Source organism: Elephas maximus, chromosome 5 (assembly GCF_024166365.1).
Source record: "Elephas maximus indicus isolate mEleMax1 chromosome 5, mEleMax1 primary haplotype, whole genome shotgun sequence".
NCBI lineage: Eukaryota > Metazoa > Chordata > Mammalia > Proboscidea > Elephantidae > Elephas > Elephas maximus.
Genome location: NC_064823.1, coordinates 162,418,818 through 162,433,963, shown reverse-complemented (window position 1 = coordinate 162,433,963; position 15,146 = coordinate 162,418,818). Strand labels below are relative to the sequence as shown.

At 48.1% G+C, this 15,146-nt stretch overlaps 2 protein-coding genes across 14 annotated transcripts in view; one reads left to right on the top strand and one right to left on the bottom strand.

Moving 5' to 3' along the window:
- The window catches only part of LOC126077377 (uncharacterized), a 1,154,420-nt gene that overhangs the window by 1,012,360 nt on the left and 126,914 nt on the right, over positions 1 to 15,146 (top strand). The window lies entirely within an intron of this gene.
- RGS12 (regulator of G protein signaling 12) overlaps positions 1 to 15,146 on the bottom strand; it is a 162,866-nt gene that overhangs the window by 43,156 nt on the left and 104,564 nt on the right. Inside the window, exons 1-2 of one of the 13 annotated variants that reach the window (XM_049886662.1) lie at positions 14,835 to 14,958; positions 14,078 to 14,115 (exon numbers count right to left, since the gene is read on the bottom strand). The exons of 10 other annotated variants lie outside the window; for them this stretch is intronic. Coding sequence is in view for 1 of the 3 variants with exons in the window: in XM_049886657.1 (XP_049742614.1) it covers positions 380 to 464 (85 nt within the window). In the remaining 2 variants the exon portion in view is untranslated. 2 more of the 13 variants (XM_049886663.1, XM_049886657.1) reach the window with 2 other exon arrangements.

Here is a 15,146-nt window from a genome sequence, read left to right as displayed (position 1 = left end):
GCTGTTTCTAAATTGACCAGTTTGAGTCAAAGAAATACTTTCCTGGTGAAAACGTTTTAAAAGGCAGTTCCAGATTTGCTGAAAACTGGAAAGCCCCTGCCGTTATGCTGGCTGGTTAGACGTGTAGGTCGCATGTTACAAACAGTTTAAATGCATCAAAGTTTGCATGTAATTCTAACAGCCAAATTTCATCCATTCTGATCTCACTGTAATCTCAAATACTTCCAGCACCATCTAACTAACCATGGCCACCTTACAAAGTGAGTGACCCCAGGCCACTGGCTGCCACCCTCCCACACGGACGTACCTGGACACTGTACCAGCCAGCCTGTCCCCAACCACTATGACAAGGTGTCCTGACCGCGACAAGGGACTTTACCTGGGTAGAGCTGGTAAGAGCCACTGTGGTGCCATTTAACCAAATACTTCCAACCATTCACTGCAAACCACCCCTCTGAATCCATGCCACGGTCACCCGTGGCTGCCCGGGGAGCCCTGGGCAAGGGCACTGGCCACGGCCGGGGACATTGTGCCTCGGCTCACTCTTCGCAAGCAGGGCAAATTATCGCAATTTCTCCGGCGATCCCAGTCATGCAGGAGGACAGAGGCGGCACTTCCCCTTCACGGCTCACAGAGAGGAAAACCCTCTGCCATCGAGTGGAGAGAGGAAGCCACTGGTAACTTCGCACAAAGCTCCGCGGAGGCCGGCGGTATGCATAATTCACCGTGAAGACCTTTAGCCTGCTGTTGCTGCAGGAACGTGAATTATTTAAGCCGGGGAGACACAGACGCAGTAACTGTGCGCTCCCGTGGGCGTGCAAACTCGGAGGGTAGAAGAGACTCCGTTTCAGCTGCTTGCTTCTCCAGAAACCAGCAGCAGCGAAAAAAGAAAAAAATTCTTGTAGCTTTTTATTATAGTTATAATATTCTAAAACTCTCGTTCCATTTGTATCTTAAACCAGAACAGTTTTAAAGTCACATGACTATCAAACCTACTTGTGTTTTTACTGTGGTAAGACTGTAGCTAACAGAACGTCTGCCCTTCCCGCCATCTGCACGTGCAGGTCAGTGACATTAACTACGTCCTTCGTGCTGTCCCACCACCACCCTTGCCCACCCCTGAATTTCCCACTGCTCCCAAATCTGTTTTTTTTAACGAGAAGCTGATCATTCAAACTTCACGGCACCAGGAACGTGAATCCAGCTAGGCCACAAGCAGCTGTGCCCGAATGGAGCCACTTTTAAACCGCAAGGAACACTTTTAGGTCAAAGTAAAATGTGCCAGGTCAGCTGTGGATGTTTCCGGAAAGCCTGTGGGGGTGTTTGAGCTGTGGGGGTGTCTGAGGCCAATTCCACAGGGCACGGCACCCAGAACTGCCTCCCCACCCTCCTGGGGGGAAGATGGGAAGGGCCCTGCCTCCTGGGCCTGGTTTTCTCACCTGCCCAAGGGACAGATCCCTGACCCTGTGAAGGGGACTGGGTTCTCAGGATTGGGTAACTCTCACAAACACCACAGATTGAGGTTGGCAGCTTTCTGAAAGAGCCAGTAATGAATATTTTCAGCTTTGTGAGCCACTACGGTGTCTGTCGCAATTACTCAACTCTGCATTGTAGTATAAAAGCAGTTTTAGATGATTCGTAAAAGGGTGGGCTTGGCTGTGTTCCAATAAAACTCCATCTCCAAAACCTGGTGGGGGACGGCCTTGGCTTGAAGGCAGGCGGTAGTGTGCTATAGATTCCTGGGTGAAGAAACTGCTCCACAAACAACCCCAGGTTTACAGCGGTTCTATTTAAAAGGCATCAAACCAATCTCGGTGTTATCCAAGAAAAAAAACTCCCGGAAGGGATTTAAGGACGAGGTTTAGCCTCCACAGATCCTACGTTTCTATCCAGTATTCTTTCGACCTGAGATTTCTGAAGCACATGACGACAACCCACAGGAGAGGCACCAGAACGAGAAGCAGAGGCCCTGGAGCCCGCCGGCCTCAGCCAGAGGCCCAGCTCTGCCCCTTTCCGGCCGTGTGATCTTGGGCAGGTCACGTGATGTCTCGGTCGCCTCGGCCCTCATCCGCAGAGGGGGCAAGGGGACACCTGCCCGCAGGGCTGTGGTGAGGACTGCCACATCCAGACGTCTGAGTCATCGTTCGGAGCCACTCCTGGCCCAGCCAGTGCTCAGGAAGTGGGAACTATCAGTGAAGGTACAAAAAAGGAGGAAGCTGGGCAGGAAGCATGAGCGGTGAGCTGCCAGGGAAACAACACCTCTATGTGCACTGAGAATTCCAGAACACTTAACGTGCTCCTGCAGAACCTGTGCATGATCAAAGGGCAGCTGTTCAAACAGAACAAAGGGATAGTACATGCATGGCTCAGAACTGGAACAGGCGCATGGCAGGGTTGGATTCCTTCACCTTACTTATTCAGTCTTATGGTGAACAAACGCTCTGCGAAGCCTGACTATACAAAGAAGAATGCAGCATCAGGATTGGAGGAAGACTCGTTATGCAGGTGACACAACCTTGTTTGCCAAAAGTGCAGAGGACCTGAAGCACTTACTGATGAAGATCAAAGACTACAGCTTCAGTATGGATTACACCTCAACCTAAAGACAACAAAAATCCTCACAGCTAGACCAATAAGCAACATCACGATAAATGGAGAAGATACTGAAGTTGTCAAGGATTTTATTCTACTTGTATCAAAACCAACATTCGTGGAAACTGCAGTTAAGAAATCAAATGAGGTAGTGCCTTGGGCAAATCTGTGGCAAGAGACCTCTTTCAAGTGCTAAAAGGCAAAGACGTCGCATTAAAGACTAGGGTACACCTGACCCAAGCCCTGGTATTCTGAACTGCCTCGCAGGCACCCAAAAGCTGTCCAATGAATCAGGAAGATCGGAGAAGAATTGCTGCTTTTGAGTTATGGTGTTGGCAAAGAATGCCGAATATACCATGGGCTGCCAGAAGAACAAGCAAATTAGTCTTCAAAGAAATACAACCAGAATGCTCCTTAGAAACAAGGATGGGGAGATTTCATCTTGCTTGCTTTGGAAAACTCATCAGGAGGGACCAATCGCTAGAAAAGTACATCAAGTTTGGTAGAGTAGCAGGCCAATGAAAATGAGGGAAACACTCAATGAGATGAATTGACACAATGGCAACAACAACGGACTTAAACATATCAACAACCATGAAGATAGAGCAGGACTGGACAACTTTTTGTTCTGTTATACATAAAGTCATTAGGAGTAGGAGCCAACTTGATGGCAACTACCGACAACAACAAACACCCTCCTCAGAGCTCCATGTGCCATCCTTTTTTGGGGACAATTTTTTATTTTGCTGTAATTTCAAGCTTGCAGAAAAGTTGCAAGAATAGTAAAAAACTCCCCTGTACCTTTTCCCAGGTTCACCATATGTCTACACTTTGCCCTGTTTGCCATATCACTCTCTCCTTCCCTCCCTCCTTCCAGTTCTTTCTCTACACATGTGCGTATGAGCACACACATGCTATTTTTTTCAGAGCTGCTATTTGAGATTAAATTGCAAACATTATGACCCTTTGCCCATAAATACATCAGTGTGTATTACCTAAGAACAAGGATATTCTTCTAAAACCACAGTACAGTTCTCATTCAAATCTCGTCAACGATGTCCTTTACGGATACTTTTTCTCAGCCAAGGATCGAATCCAGGGTCACTTAGTGGCAACGTCTCTTTAGTCTCTCTTAATCTGGGACATTCTTCCACCCTTCTCTGAGTTTCCAGGCCTTGACACGGGCCGGTTACTGTGAAGACTGTCCCTTAACCTGAGTTTGCCTGATGTTTCCTTGTGATCTGGCAGGAATATCCCACAGATCCAGAAGTGACGTGACATCCCTCTCGGTGCAGGGTGCTGGTTTACGGCAGTGCTGGGGATTGCTTTGATCACGTGGTCAAGGAGCCAGGTTTCTCCACTGCAAAGTTCCTCTTTCTCCTTTGTGATAAGGAGACCTGTGGGGGAGGTACTCGTAGGCTGTGTGAACATCTTGGTCCTCATCAAGCTTTTACCCACTAGTCTTAGCACCCACGATGATTTCCTAATTCCATCATTTTGTCGGCATTTTTAGTTGGCTTTCTATTGCAAGAAAGAGTTTTCCTCTCTCCCCTCATTTATTATTAAATAACTTATTTATATCCATTTGGACTTAGTGGGTTTTTTATTTTATTCTATGGCTTTTAACCATGAATATCGCCCTTCAGACTGGCACCTGTGTCCTTCTGACAAGGCCTTATCATACACTGAGCACTTCCTTATTCTCTGATGTAAAAAAAAAAAAGAGTTCTGTGCTCAACTTGTGTTTTCTCTGCCCCGGCCCTAGGATTTAGTCTTTGCTCCAAGCAACCCTGATTCCTTTTACTGGAGAGGGGTACTTAGAAGCCAAGATTAGGGTGCCAGGTGTGCTCATTGCTACTGGGGTCTCATTGCCTCCAGGCCCTCTCACTCAGTGGGCAGAGATAGGAAATACTGATAGACACATATACACGTATGAGTACATTGATATACATGTGTCTGTATATTTATTTCTACAGCTCTATATCCACCTAGTAAAAGCCATGAGTCCAGACTGATACAGGTAGTCCCCAAACTATGAATGAGGTCCTTTCCTAAGTCTGTCTTTCAGTCAAATTTGTACATAAGTCCAAACAGTTAGGTACAGTTCATATCTAACACCAGTTACTCAAATGTTTGTCTTAGTATATAGAATATAGTGTACCTTTAAGCAACAACAACAAAAAAACGCATTGCTGTCAAGTGGGTTCTGACTCACAACGACCCTATAGGACAGAGTAGAACCGCCCCGTAGAGTTTCCAAGGAGCGCCTGGTGGATTCGAACTGCCAGCCTTTCGGTTAGCAGCTGTAGCTCTTACCCACCGCGCCACCAGGGTTCCCAGTGTGTCTTTACTTGCATAAAAACATTCAGCGAACACTCCAGCTCTACTGAAGCATCTTTAGCATAATAATACAGTGACAACAATGTTCTGATGTGAGTCACAAGGTGGTGTCAGTTTGTTGTTACAAACCACTGTGTGTGCCTTGAGTTTTTAATATAGTAAGGTTTTAGGGGATTGGTTCATAACTAGGGGTTGTATGCAAGTCAACCCGGGGACTGCCTGCACCTCCAATTTCAATCCAATAGTCCAGTCCATTCCAGTCTTCTCCCTTTCCATATCTGTTAACAGCCTTTCCTAGCAGTGAGAGCCAGGCTCCCGTTATCCGTAACGTACTTACTCATTCGCCCAAGCCTAGGATACACAGAAGGGGTTTCAGAATTGCTAGCCCACACCACTGCAAAAAGCAACCCGACAAGTTAGGGTCTCACATTTGTTTACAGTTCTTTAAGTTAAAATTTACATACAGTGGAATCCACAAATCTTAAGTGCACAATTCGATCTGTTTTCAAGTCACATCAGCTATTTTTAAAGCCTGCATTTGTTCATCAAGGTTTCTTCCCTTAAAAACACCCAGCCTTGAGAATACCTGCCATAAGGTCACTGTGATGGTGAAACTCAGCTCTGGGACAAAACTCAGGTGGAGACTTTTGGCCCCAGGATAGTCACTCTGGCTTTGGGTCCGAGAGATGATAGATCACATGGGCTTGAACACCTTTGTGCCCACGTTTCCACATCAGAGGAGAAACTAACATTTGCAGAGCTCGGGGCACGGGTACAAACGAAGGATCGCACACCACATGTCTAAATGTTTCAAGATCATAAAAGTAGCTGACATACTGTTCAATAAAATACGTTCCATCCTTCTACCTTCAAATCACCTGGAAGACCAGGTGTGCATTTAGATTTCTGGAACCTGCCTGAGTTTGCACTGAAATGAAGCAGCGCAGGGAGGGCTGTCCTCTGGACCATAGCCCACCCCCTTCTCATCCCACCCAAAGCTCCAACCTCATTGTCCTGCCTGTATCCAAGCTCTGTCACTTCACTGCCCCCCCTCCTCCCCACACAAACAGCTATCCTTTGGGCCCAGCAGTTGACTGGCTAGTGGTTTTCAAATTTAAAGCCAAAAGGCCCTTTTCCCCAGAGAAAACCTTGGGCAGAATCCCAGTGAGTGGGTGGGTTCAGCTGAGGGAAGGAGAGGGCACCAGGACGAGAGCAGGTAGAGACACCCCGGCCGCTGCCTTTGCTTTCACTGGTGCGGGCCGTGGGAAGCTCGTTCAGCGCCTCGCCTTAATGAAAACCTGCTTCTAATTACAGGTAGTCCTTCGTTTGCGAACAAGATCCGTTCGTTTGTCTTTAACAGGGGCACAGGGTTCTTACTCAGCCTTACTTTAGTGCAAGAAAAGGCTTGAAGCTTTTCCAGTGATTTAAAAGCTGCAGGAGCAGCAAGTGAAGGTGATGGGGATAAAGAATTTGTTGCTAATAGGGGTTGCTTCGATTGTGTCTACGTGAGGGCAAACTTGCACAACATTAAAGGGCCAGTACGAGTTGCCCGTAAGTGGAAAGTTCCTTTGTAACCCGGGGACTGCCTGTAACATGTTTTTTGAGCCCTAAAGCACCTCCTCAGAGCAGAGTTTTGAAACTAGTGATCTGATCCTGATTCCATCGGCCCGCTTAACAGACGGAGCTGCCCGGGTCTGGAGACACTGTGGCTTGCCTGAGCGTGCGGTTCATCGGTGACTCTGCTGGGACCAGACTTTCAGGGTGCTTTCTAGGGCGACTTCACAGTTTCCTTGTGTGTTCATGGAGAGTCAGGCCTCCACAGCCAGCATTCTCAGCCCCGGAAGAGATAACAGGGCTTGTGGTCTATGGGCCCCTCAGTGCAGGGTACACTTGTGGACAGGGGACCAGAGGAAGCATGTGCCCGGGCGGGGGGGTGGAGGGGGGGAAGAAACCACACTCCGGGCTCCCCTGGAGTCAGCACTACAAAGGTCTGAGGTATAGACGTCCCGGCAGAGCAGAGCACAGCAAACTCACTGAGTCTGAGATGACACCAAGTCCTTCTGGGGAGTGAAATGCCACACAGATGGGGTGAATGCTGGTGGAGATGCGCGGCCACGTGAGGAGGCAGAAAAATAGCCAGAAAGGGCTAGCGTGGGAAGTGTAAGGCGAGGAGCAGAGACAAGTAAAACCCACGCGGAACTTTCTGGATTCCAGGCTCAGCTACCAGCTAACACAGCTCCGGGACTCACTGAACACAGGACATTTTTTCAAAGATTAGCCCTAATCAAAGTCATATATTATGCTGACTGAACTGAAAACAATGTATATTATTCACTCCTTGCTTAACTCCTTTGTGAAGCTGATTTAGTTCATTTCAATGAATAAAATGTTTGTACTTTATGAACACGGTTTTGTTTTTTCTCGTATCAACAGCCACACGGGACGTTTAGACCCTCCAGCTATGGCCTGTCCCCATGTGGAGGACACTGCCCAGTGACAAGCCCAAGGACAGGAGGACCAAAGGATCCCAGCTGCTGGGCTCCACCAGGAAGACTCAGAAAGAGCCCTGAGCCTTCCCCCAGAGCCACAGTGGGGATACCCACAGCTGAGCCGACACACAGGCCTGGGCCTGGGCCTCAAATGAAGCAGCCTAAAGTCAAAGCCAACTCAAATATCATCAAAGTCGAATGGATAAAATGAGCAGAGATATATTTATGCAATACAATAGCGCATGGCGACTAATGACACACACAGGTAGAAACTCCCAAGCCTAATGTTAAGTGGAAGAAGCCAAACACATGGCATATGTCCACTTAAAGTCCACAAAGGGCAAAACCAACGTGGTGTCAGCAGTCGGGCTGGTAGTCACCCTTGGAGGTGGTGACTGAAAGGTGACAAAAAGGGCTCCTGGGCTGCTGGAATGTTCTATCTCATGGTCTGTGTACTGGAATGTTCTATTTCCTGGGATGCTGGAATGTTCTATGTCTAGGTCTGAGTGCAGGAATGTTTTGTTTCTTCTGGGGTGCTGTCATGTTCTAGTTCTTCTAGGGTGCCAGAAAGTTCTATTTCTTGGTCTGTGTGCTGGGATGTTCTATTTCCTGGGACGCTGGAATGTTCTGTTTCTTGGTCTGGGTGCTGGGAGGGTCTATTTCCTGGTCTGGGTGCTAGAATGTTCTATTTCTGGGTCTCGGTGCTAGAATGTTCTATTTCTTGATCTAGGTGCTGGGATGTTCTATTTCTGGCTCTGGGTGCTGGCTGCACAGGTACTGTCACTGTAATCCCTAAAGCTGTTCATTGACAGTGTGTACATGTGTCTCCCTATAAGTTACTCCTCAATAAAACATCTTCATTGTTTGAAGAACAGTTGTAACAAAAAATGCACCTGAAATATTTAAATAAAACAGTGTCATGAAACGTGAGGAAAAAAAGCAGCATTTCTAAATGAAATCATTTAATATAAAATATAATTTTGTATAACAAAATATTCTAATTGGACATTTGTTATCTACCTTCTGAAACATTTATATATTCAAGTTGGCCAGGATTCCTTTTTTTGGAACCTGTCATTGGGTAACGTGGAGGACAGACGTGTTGAGGGTTGTCCTGTGTCAGACACTGGACTGGTGGCACCTATAATCTATCAAACAGGCAGGGCAGGGACTGTGTATCTGGGCTCTCATTTTCACCCTAGCACCCAGGAGACAGGCTGACACACAAAAAGATTTGGTGACTGAACAGATGCATCATGTGGCACGAAAGACCAGATAGTCTAAGAAGGCCTTGTGGAAAGACCCATCTGGGAGCCCAGCTGGGCATGGAAGGTGGCGGCCCTGGTGATGGAGCAGAGGCTGGGCCACCTCCACCCCTTCTGGCCACAACAGAATACACACAAGAGCCAGGCCGAGTCCCACCCAGGACAGCACCTTACTCCCCAAATTCCAGCATTTCCCCCCAGAGCCCTCTTCCGAGATGAATCACTGTGGGCGCCAGAAGGCTGGAGCTTCATGAGCATGAGGGAACTCCACAGACTGCCTTCTGAAAGCTGGGGAAACAGCACATTGTTTCCAGCGGTCAGATTTGGCTGCCCTTGACATTTTAAAGCATTTACAGGGAGGCTTTTCACCACCACAAAGCCAGGACAAATGGTGACCACAGAGGTTTGCTCTCAGTGGTGGAAGCACTATCGAGAGGTTTACCGCCTAAGCTCAATCATTTCTACGTGGGTCACATGCATCTGGGCCATGAATCTCAGATTCCTTTCTGATGTAATGAATGCCTGGGGGGCCTTGCTATTTATTATTCTAGTCCCATGGGACTAGAACGCGTGGAGCTAGAAGAAAAGAGAGCTCCTGGAGAAAGTGCTCCAGCGATCTCTGGGGAAACCCCAAGTCACCCGCTAAATTCTATGTTGTGCATGCATAGGTCAAAAGCCCACAAGGTTGAGCGAAGAACAACTAGGGAGCTGTAGGCTGAGCAGTCGCCAGAGCTTACACAGGGTTGGGAGATTTTCAAGCAGGGCTTCAAACCAGTTCTGCTTGATTCAGCCACGCCTGAGGAAGCGTCACCGGAACAGACCCAAATTTTTAAAATTTGAGTAAACTGGAAAAATTACGGGTCGAAGCCCTGTTAGAGACTTAATCCCCCTCTTAGAAAGCAAGGGCAGTATAAGCATTGCATAGCAACCAAGTCTCTTGCTCAATGGACACAGCAGCGCCCCACTCAAAGATGGCAGCCAACCACACCTTTTTGAATGTGTGTCGCTCTTCACAGTCCTGCCAATAATCCAATCTCATGCATCAGGCTCCTGAAAGGGCTCACTACACCTCTTCCAAGTCTCCCATTCCAGGGCTTCAACCCATAATTTTTCTCGTTCCAGTTACCATGGCGAATCACCCAAATTGAAACTATTCCGGTTTGTTCCTGTTTCACTTTGTCAGCCATGACTGAGTCTGTCGAACTGGTTCGAAGCCCTGTTTTCAAGCTCCAGCCATTCCTGTTGAACACCCACGCCTTCAAAGGACACCCTACATGTGCTAGGCCCAAATACTGGAGCTAACTAGCCCTAGAATAAAAGCTACTTTAGGCTTGCCCTAAAAAAAATCTTAAATCTCAAAGGATCAGACCAATCCAGAAATAGCTTACCTCTCTAGCAAAATGAACCTCTACACTCTTTAAAGGAAGACAAGAAAATCTAACACCCAGTCAAAATTCCCTAGACATGTAAAGATGCAGAAAAATGTGATTCATAACCAGGAGAAAAATCAGTCAATAGAAACAGACTTGAAATGCAGAGATGACGGAATCAGCAGACAAGGACTTTAAAATAGTTTATAAATACTATAAAAGTGCTCAAAGGGTTCATGAAATCATGAACATAATGAGAAGAGAAATGAAAGCCACAAAAAAAAAAAAAAGAACCAAAAGGAACTGCTACAGATAAAAAACATAATATCTGAAATGTAAGTTTTACAGGATGGAATTAATAATATATTAGACACTGCAGAACAACAGACCAAAGAGCTTAAATACAGAGAAAAAGAAACTATGAAACATGAAGTGTATAGAGAAAAAACAACACTGAAAATGAACAACCCTCAATGACCTATGGGAAAAAGTCAAGTGGTCTAACATACTTCTAGTGCAGGATGGGTGAAAAAATAACTGAACCTCAACAAACCCCAAAGACTATGTACACAAACTAAACCAACCCAAGACTCTCCATAATGAAACTGTTGAAAATCAATGACAAAAAGAAAAAAGCTGTCTCCTGAGTGGTATTGCTGAGTGGAGGCCTTCTTACAGTTCACCTAACCTGGAGGTGGGGGGAGGGCTGTTGCTAACGTGCACAAAGACCCTTTCCCTGAATTGCTTGGGCCAATCAGATTTTTTACTCAATCTATATAATATTTTCTCTCAGGAACATTATCCACATTCTCCTGAGAATGAATCTATTAAGGTTTTCAGACCATTTTGAAAGTCCTTAGGTAAAAAGCTTTAAACGGCTAAAATGCTATTATCTTAGTAAGCTCCTTATTGAAGTATAGCACATTAAAAAAGTGCACAAAGAACAAGTGTACAGCTCCATGGATTTTCACAAGTGAACCCATGCATGTAACCAGCCCCCAGAACAAGGGACAGAGCGTGAACTGTCCCCAGGAGCTCCCACAAAGGTGGCTCTCCTCATCTGGGACACCGTGGATTACCTGGACTGCTTTTAGCTCCTGAAGTTCCCTAAGACAGTTTGTTTTTGCCCCAAGAGTAAGCAGATAAATTCCCTCAGGGAGGGAAGGGTGCATGGAGAGCGGGGTTAGGGTTAGGGTTAGCTGGAACGGTCAGCACCCTGGAAGACCAGACACACGTGCCCCTTGAGGGCCTGAGAGCCCTGGGGACCGGGTGGGGAGCACAGTGGGGAGGCGAGGCTGGCTGGGCGTGGCCAGCCGTAAGAGGGCATGTGACTTGTTCCAAGGGACACAGAACCCCACAGACGGCTCCAGCAGGTGGAGCGCGTGACTGGTGTGAACTGTAAGCGGATAGCCGCAATGGCATCCTCTGTGCAGGGGCAGGCGTTTAAGAGACAGTGGGAAGAGGGTGGGCGGTCACGTGGCACGGCCAGCAGAGGTGGGGAGAGCCATAAGTGGGGGGCCCACTGAGTGAGCAGGTGCCTCAGTCAGGCGGCTCCCAGGCTTCAGGCCTCCGTCGGGGGCACTAGCTGTGCCTTTACAAGGGGTGGGGATGATCCTGGGAGGGACCTGGGAGCTGGGCTGGACGTGTTAAGTTTGGGGTGTCATGTAGAAGGGCCGAGTTCGCACACTGACTCTACCCACAACCACAGCCCAGCGTTCACGTGTAGACAGGACATTCACAGAGGCACTTCTGAAGTGGAGTCTCGCTCTCTCCGCTTTCGAAGACGGGCCCAGTAATGACCAAAAACACTGCACCCTCCAAGGTTGTGCGAGAAGGGAGGGTGGTACAGAGAAAAAAAAAAAGCAAGAACAAGATTTGTTACGATGGAGCTGCACCATGCTGAACCCAGTACCAGCGCATCGGCAGGTTCTCTCTCCCGTCAACCACTGGGAGGTCAGCTGACTGCTGCCAGCTCTTTCTGCAGGCTGATCCCAAGCTACTGTTTGCGTAACTGTTTGATTGGTTTCCTATAAGGCAGACCACTCCTTAACTTCTAGAAAGCCCTTCCTTTTCCTGAGCCCCAAACTGCCCCTGTAACTCAGCCTGGGGCTGGTCTGCCCCTCAGGCTGACCACTCACTCTCCTCCCTCAGGACTGATTTTGGCTGTGCGTGTGGGGCGGGCGGCGGGGGGGGGGGCAGTCACTAAGGGTCTCCTCCTTCTCAGAAAGCTTAAAAGTACGCTGTAAGTTGGCAAATATGGTGCGTCCAACTTCCTTGAAATAAAGCCGCAAAACTTGACTCTATATATGAGATATTGTGTACACACAGGCTTGGTGAGATAGAGGGTCGGCGAAAAAGAGAAGGCCCTCAAAGCAGATGGATTGATACAGGGGCTTCAACAATAGGCTCAAGCACAGCGACGGCTGTGAGCACGGCACAGGGCCGGGCAGTGTCTCCTTCTGTCGTACACACACAGGGTCACTATGAGTCAGAGCCGGCTGGACTGCACCTAACAACGACAATATACATATAGTGACAATATACACAATAAAATGATAATACGTGACACAGAATACAAAAGCTCAGTGAGTCCAGGACCCAACGACTGGCCAGGACACCACTTCCCACAGACAAGACGTGAGGGAGTTGGGGGGCTGGAGTGGGGGCCTCACGGAGTGGTTACCTCCACACAGGCTGTATCCGGGTGATGGTCCCTCACTGATTAGCTACCGATGCCAGCCTGGAGATGAGGGAACCATCCCCAGCCTGGGACAGGTTGCTCTCCAAAGCTGGCTTCTGAGTCGCTGCTTAGAAGGCGCAGTGCTTTTTTCCCATAGAAACAGTGTGGGGCTGGAGTTCCCAGGCCAGGCTGTGGGACCCCCCAGCCCTTGATGGACCGACCACAGAACATAAACACAGCTCTGTGTGGAAGCACATTCCAAGTTTCTGCTGGATGCTCTGACAACCCTGTCCTCTGCTGTGGGGACAGGCGGGGTCGGGGGGGTCTCCTTTCTCAGCTCAGGCAGGGGGAGCCCGGCATGCCTCGGAGAAGCAGGAAGGGGCACTGGGAACTGGAGGGTCCCAAGGGGAGCCTGAACTCCTGAGTCCTGGGGCCGGACAGGGAGTGGGTAGCGGGGGGCTTAGACAGATCTCCAGGCCTGAGTCCTGGGGCCGGACAGGAAGCGGGCAGGGGGGTGCATAGACAGATCTCCAGGCCTGTGTCCTGGTCACTTAGTTCCTATGTGAACGGCCGGATGTAACATGTGCCTTCTAGAACGGACATGCAGATTAAATGGGGTCACTTGTTTTTACTCTTACGATGAGAAAAGAAAGTGAAGATGGCGAAATAAGAAAAAGCAGAGAAAAGTGAATAAATAAAACCACATACAAGCTGTCTAGTGCAGTTGCTGAAATTCACTGAACGTTCCCGAAAGAAAGAGTGAGTTCTTCCCTCCCTCCTCCTGCCACAGAGGGTCTCTGGAGGGAAAAGGGGTGTCCGCCCCTTGTGGGGAGAGAGAAGGGGGGCCACTGGGGAAGGGGACCCACTGCCCGGCCAGGACACCATTTCCCACAGACAGGATGCAAGGGAGTTGGTGGCCTAGAGTGGGGGAGTGAGTCTGGAGATTTAGCTTTTAAAAAAACTATAAAGTGACCTATATAGTAATGAAGCTCCCTGGGGCTCCTACATCAATTGCTGACCAGAGACAGATTTTAGACATGAATAAATATTAATTATCATGATTAAAGTGAACATATCAAATAAATTTCTCAAATTTAAAAACATCCTGCAGAAATGAGTATCTTCTACCAGGAAAAAAGTCCGTCAGCACCCAGCAGAAACAGTACGCGCAAGCAGGGTATTATAAAAACCATACAGCTGTATCCTGGGCTTGGTTACAGGTCCTGTTCCTTTTCATTAAGGAAATTTTTCCCACTCCCAGATTAAGACTGATCATCATTGCACATAAACTAGGTAACATGATCCCTTTTATACAGAAGAATAAGCCCCAAGTGTACAGACCTGAGACTCCCAGGGTCCAGCTCCAGGGATTAGCAGATCTGTAAGGCGAGGCGTGCTTCTTGTACCTCCCACATGGTGACCCAGGCAGGGGCCCCGCCGGCTGCGGCCTCCTCGCTGGGAGGACTGACCGTCTCACTATTTAGAAGCAACCCTTTAAGGCCAAGGACTGCCTACAGTCACCAGTCATGGGATAACCCAAAGAGGCTCCACTGAGTTTCTCTTCAGCTTACAACCTGCGAGGCCACCCATGTCCCCTCCCCGTCCCCGCCCTGGTATCTTTTGCTTCCATTATCTTGACTTCAGACCCACCACCGGCATACTCCATGAAAACAAAGTTCAGTGCCTTGGATGAATTATGTTATTCAACTTTCAAAGACAGAAGCGTTGACTGAAAACACGTAAAAGCACAACTTTTGAGCATAACAACTTCTACGAGTATTAGAACAAATGTGACATTAGAAGAAGCTCCTAGTTTAAAAAAAAAAAAAACTGAAGTAAAACGGCTGGGATTGCATCAGGAAATCTTAAGTGAAATAAGACATCTCTGGCAGCTTCCCTGTTGGCTCAGTCCCATTAAAAGAATTCCCCTACACAAAATTAATTAAAGATAGAAAGAAAGGTTTTGATTCAGCTTCATCCCCAAACTCTAATCCATTTACTGTATCTTTCCTCAGAAAAGGAAGTTTAGCAACTTGAAAGTTTCACCTGAATTTCCAGAATTGCTCAAATTCAGCAAGAGCTTTGAGCTCACTTGTACCTTTCTGGTTTCAGCTGGTTATACAACAACGGGGCAGCAGAAACCTGTTTGAGCTTGTCACACGCAGGTATGCGAGGTGAGGGACTGCTGCTCCAGCGAACAGCAGCAACGCCGAGGCAGCCACAGACGTCTTATCGCCCCCAAGTTCAGGCTTCTACTGTCCCTCTGCGACGAACAGCTTTCCACAGACGCTGCGGCCCCCGGAGCAGCAGGAAGCTCACAGAGAATGAGCCCTGACGGGCAGGTGCCCCCCAAGGAAGGGAACAAGGCAGGGGACACGGTTCCAGAGTGAGTCAAGTGGCACACACACTC